The sequence below is a fragment of the Epinephelus moara genome, chromosome 16 (genome assembly GCF_006386435.1).
Source record: "Epinephelus moara isolate mb chromosome 16, YSFRI_EMoa_1.0, whole genome shotgun sequence".
Taxonomy (NCBI): Eukaryota; Metazoa; Chordata; class Actinopteri; order Perciformes; family Serranidae; genus Epinephelus; species Epinephelus moara.
Window position 1 is genome coordinate 4463267 of NC_065521.1, and position 3636 is coordinate 4466902.

Sequence of the window (3636 nt, forward strand, 5' to 3'; positions counted from 1 at the left end):
AGACAGACAGACAGATAGACAGATAGATAGATAGATAGATAGATAGATAGATAGATAGATAGAATAGATAGATAGATAGATAGATAGATAGATAGATAGATAAGTAGTTTGAAGCTAAATGTGGCAAAATGTTGCTGTTAATTTCAGTGCGAGCCACTTCACAAATGGCACCTCATACTCTACTGTGGCATTGGGTATGGTTAATATTACCACATGCATTAGCCAATGTGGAAATTACTATGTCTTCATTGCTCACTAGAAAATGCATTTCCTGTGGAACATGCATGTGGATGCTGAATGCTGAAATGAATTCAACACCATGGCTGAAAATGCATAAAAGAATATGCTGAAAGTGCAGAAATATCAAACAAATTGCCACAAACATCTGAAAATCGTCACAGAGCTTAACGTTTTGACATTTGAATGGTTTCTGTAGCTGAAAGTATGTAGAAGTAGTGATTAATTAAAACATGGACAGGAGAAGTAGGAGAAGCAGTACTACTACAAGTAGATGTAGAGTTAGCAGTAGTAGCAGTAATTCAGACTTTAAATAGCATAAAAAGTAGAAAAAAAATAAAGTATGAATGTCCTTAAAGAACTGAACGTTTTGACATTTGAATGGTTTCTGTAGCTGAAGGTATGCAAAGGTAGTAAATAATCAGAAAATGTACAGAAAAAATAGTAGAAGCAGTAATACTTAGTAATAGTAGAAAGCTGAAATGAAAGAAAATGCTGAAAGTGCAGAAATATCAAACATATTGCCACAAACATCGGAAAATCCTTACAGAGCTGAACATTTTGATGTTTGAATGGTTTCTGTAGCTATAGGTATGTAGAAGTAGTGATCAATCAAAAGATGTACAAGTGCTGCATACTACATGTACTACAGTTACTGAGCATTATGTGTGTATAATATTGTATGTATTTAGAATATGTTACAATATGTATTTAACATTCATAATCCTAAAAGTATCAACAGTAGTATCAGTAGTAAAGGCTGTAATAGCACATGACAGACAGCTAACACTGATATAAATAATGTTTACATGCTGTTTAAAATGGAGATTCTGCCCCTGTCATGTCTGCATTTAAGATTTAGACGTGCACACACCATCATGTTTCTGTGAGTTTGTGTGTCACAGCAGTTGCTATGGTGATTAACTAGGCGCACCTGGGAGAGGAGCAGAGAGAAACACACAGAACACAGAGAAGAGAGCTGAATTAGTGGAGATCTAACTCCTCGAACTAGTTCTTCCTATTCCCAAACCGTTGGTCCAATCATCAAAATAACGTGATGGTGAGAGAGATACACTTGTCCCGAAGGCATAGATATAATATTGTGTTTGTGGAGTCAAAAATGTGATAATTGTCGCAGGTAAGATAACTGGTATGATCTGCTGTCCTCCAGAGATTTCTGCTCTCTCTTAACATGGAGTTCAATGCGTCAGTTGATGCGGTTTCTCTGGCTCTCAGGCTCATTGTGCCAAATGTGTAGGTCTGATTGCTTCCAAAGTGACACTGCTGGAAACAGGACAAATTTTACTCAATTTCTACCAAGAATGATGTATGTAGAGTGAAAATTGTGGATTTGACAGCGAGTTTAAGAGAAATGTTTCAGAAACTCTCTGCACTCTGCCAGCTGAGTCCTCCACTCTAGCTCTGAAACATTCCGCCCATAGGTACCCATAATAAACTCAGAAAAATGTCTGAAAACAGTTAAAACAGTTGATTACGATAATTCAAAAATAGTAAAAGATATCACAAAAAGCTGAACACAAGTTTAATAGTTCAAAGTTTTGTGAAGTCTCTACCTGAAAGTATGCAGAAGCAGTAGAAGTTCAAAGTGGAGTGGGTTTAAGAGGATTTGAAGAATTTCTCTATTGTTTTGGATGGGGAAAAAGTTTAAATACAAATACAAGCATACAGAGGAAACACAAGTTGGCACTAGTGCCTTGATGATGTTAGATTTCATTCCATATATTCTGACTTCCATTCAATATATTCAAGGTTCATTCCATATATTCCGACTTTCATTCAATATATTCGGACTTTCATTCCATATATCAAAGTTTCATTCAATATATTTAGACTTTCTTTCATTCCATATATTCAAACTTCATATTATATAATAATAATTTCCTGAACGGCATGCCATGATATACACACATTATACATATGTTTGTGTGTGTATATATATACATATATATATATATATATATACATACACACACACACACACATTATGTATATGTGTAACATCAATGGGATATGTAACAGTAAAATCACTCCGCTCACAGGTGTTATGAATATAAATACAACAGTTAATTAACCAACTGTCATATTCGCTACATTGACGCAAACTGACACTATAGCGTTACACCAAGAAGATGGATATTTTCCCCAAAATTACATTTGAATTAAATTATGAGTGGTCGTCAGGAGAGGACGAGGAAAAGGAAAGCCAGAACTATTCTGTGCAGACCTCCTGCGGCCTCGTGCCTATGACCGAATCACAGCCGTGACGATATACAGTACAACATCACTCCCTCTCGTGTGATATTGCCTAAATAAAAACAACTGAGCAACATAAAGAAAATGATCTTTGATATAAGTCTAAGACCACTCCCACAAAACGAAAAGGGAACCTTTCTTAAATGCATAGTTGTGAAAAATGTTTGATATACTCTTGAAAACACTTCAGTATTGTAAAAACATTCAAATCAAGAAGCACAAATAACACACCTGAACAAAACTTAAATGACGGTATTCTTAGACCAAATAATGGAATATTTACCTCTTATCTTATGCCAGGTCACCATGTCAATTAAATGCAACTCTCTGAAATTGAGAGAAAGAAAACTGACATTACAAGACTTGGATTCTACACCAGAAATGAGAAGGTTTCAGAACTACTGATGAAACTATAATCAATGGGGAATTTGCACAAAATTACTGAGGAACTTCTTAAACTACAAAAGAATGTGTTGATGTGACTGTGCAATCATTCAACAATGCCACTTCATGGCAACATGCGCAATATAGGTATCGCAAAAGACAGCTTGAACTGCAATTAATAGTATATTTACATGAGCCATGCGTTCACACATCGCATGTTGTGTTCAAACAGTGGCGTCGGGTGACTTTAATAGTTTTGAAAGTATTTCTCACAAAGTCACAGAAAGCACTTAGAGTATGTTTTGGTTGATTTTATCATATTGTCTGTGATGTGTTTTTCTTGCTGCTCTTCACAGATCTGACACCTGTCTGCCCAGCCACCTGCTCTCATCCCTGCCTCTCTGAAGCTCTGTGCACCGCTGTTTCCTGGTGTGTGTGTGTATATTATATATACATATATATATATACATACATATACATATACATATATATATATATACATACATATATATATATATATATATATATATATATATATATATATACATACATACATACATACATAAACACATATATATACATACACATATGTATATATATACATACAGACCCTTTCCAAAAAATTAGAATATCATGGAAAAGTTGTTTCATTTCCATAATTCCATTCAAAAAGTTAAACTTTCATAGATTATAGATTCAGGGCCCACAATTTAAACGATTTCAAGTATTTATTTGTTTATT

At 34.5% G+C, this 3636-nt stretch overlaps 1 protein-coding gene across 4 annotated transcripts in view; it reads right to left on the reverse strand.

Annotated features, from left to right (window-relative positions):
* The window catches only part of LOC126402556 (protein-serine O-palmitoleoyltransferase porcupine-like), an 80297-nt gene that overhangs the window by 56679 nt on the left and 19982 nt on the right, over positions 1–3636 (reverse strand). For all 4 annotated transcript variants that reach the window (XM_050064673.1, XM_050064672.1, XM_050064675.1 and 1 more), the window contains exon 4: positions 2795–2838. In XM_050064673.1, coding sequence (XP_049920630.1) covers positions 2795–2838 — 44 coding nt within the window. The remainder of the gene's footprint in view (positions 1–2794; positions 2839–3636) is intronic.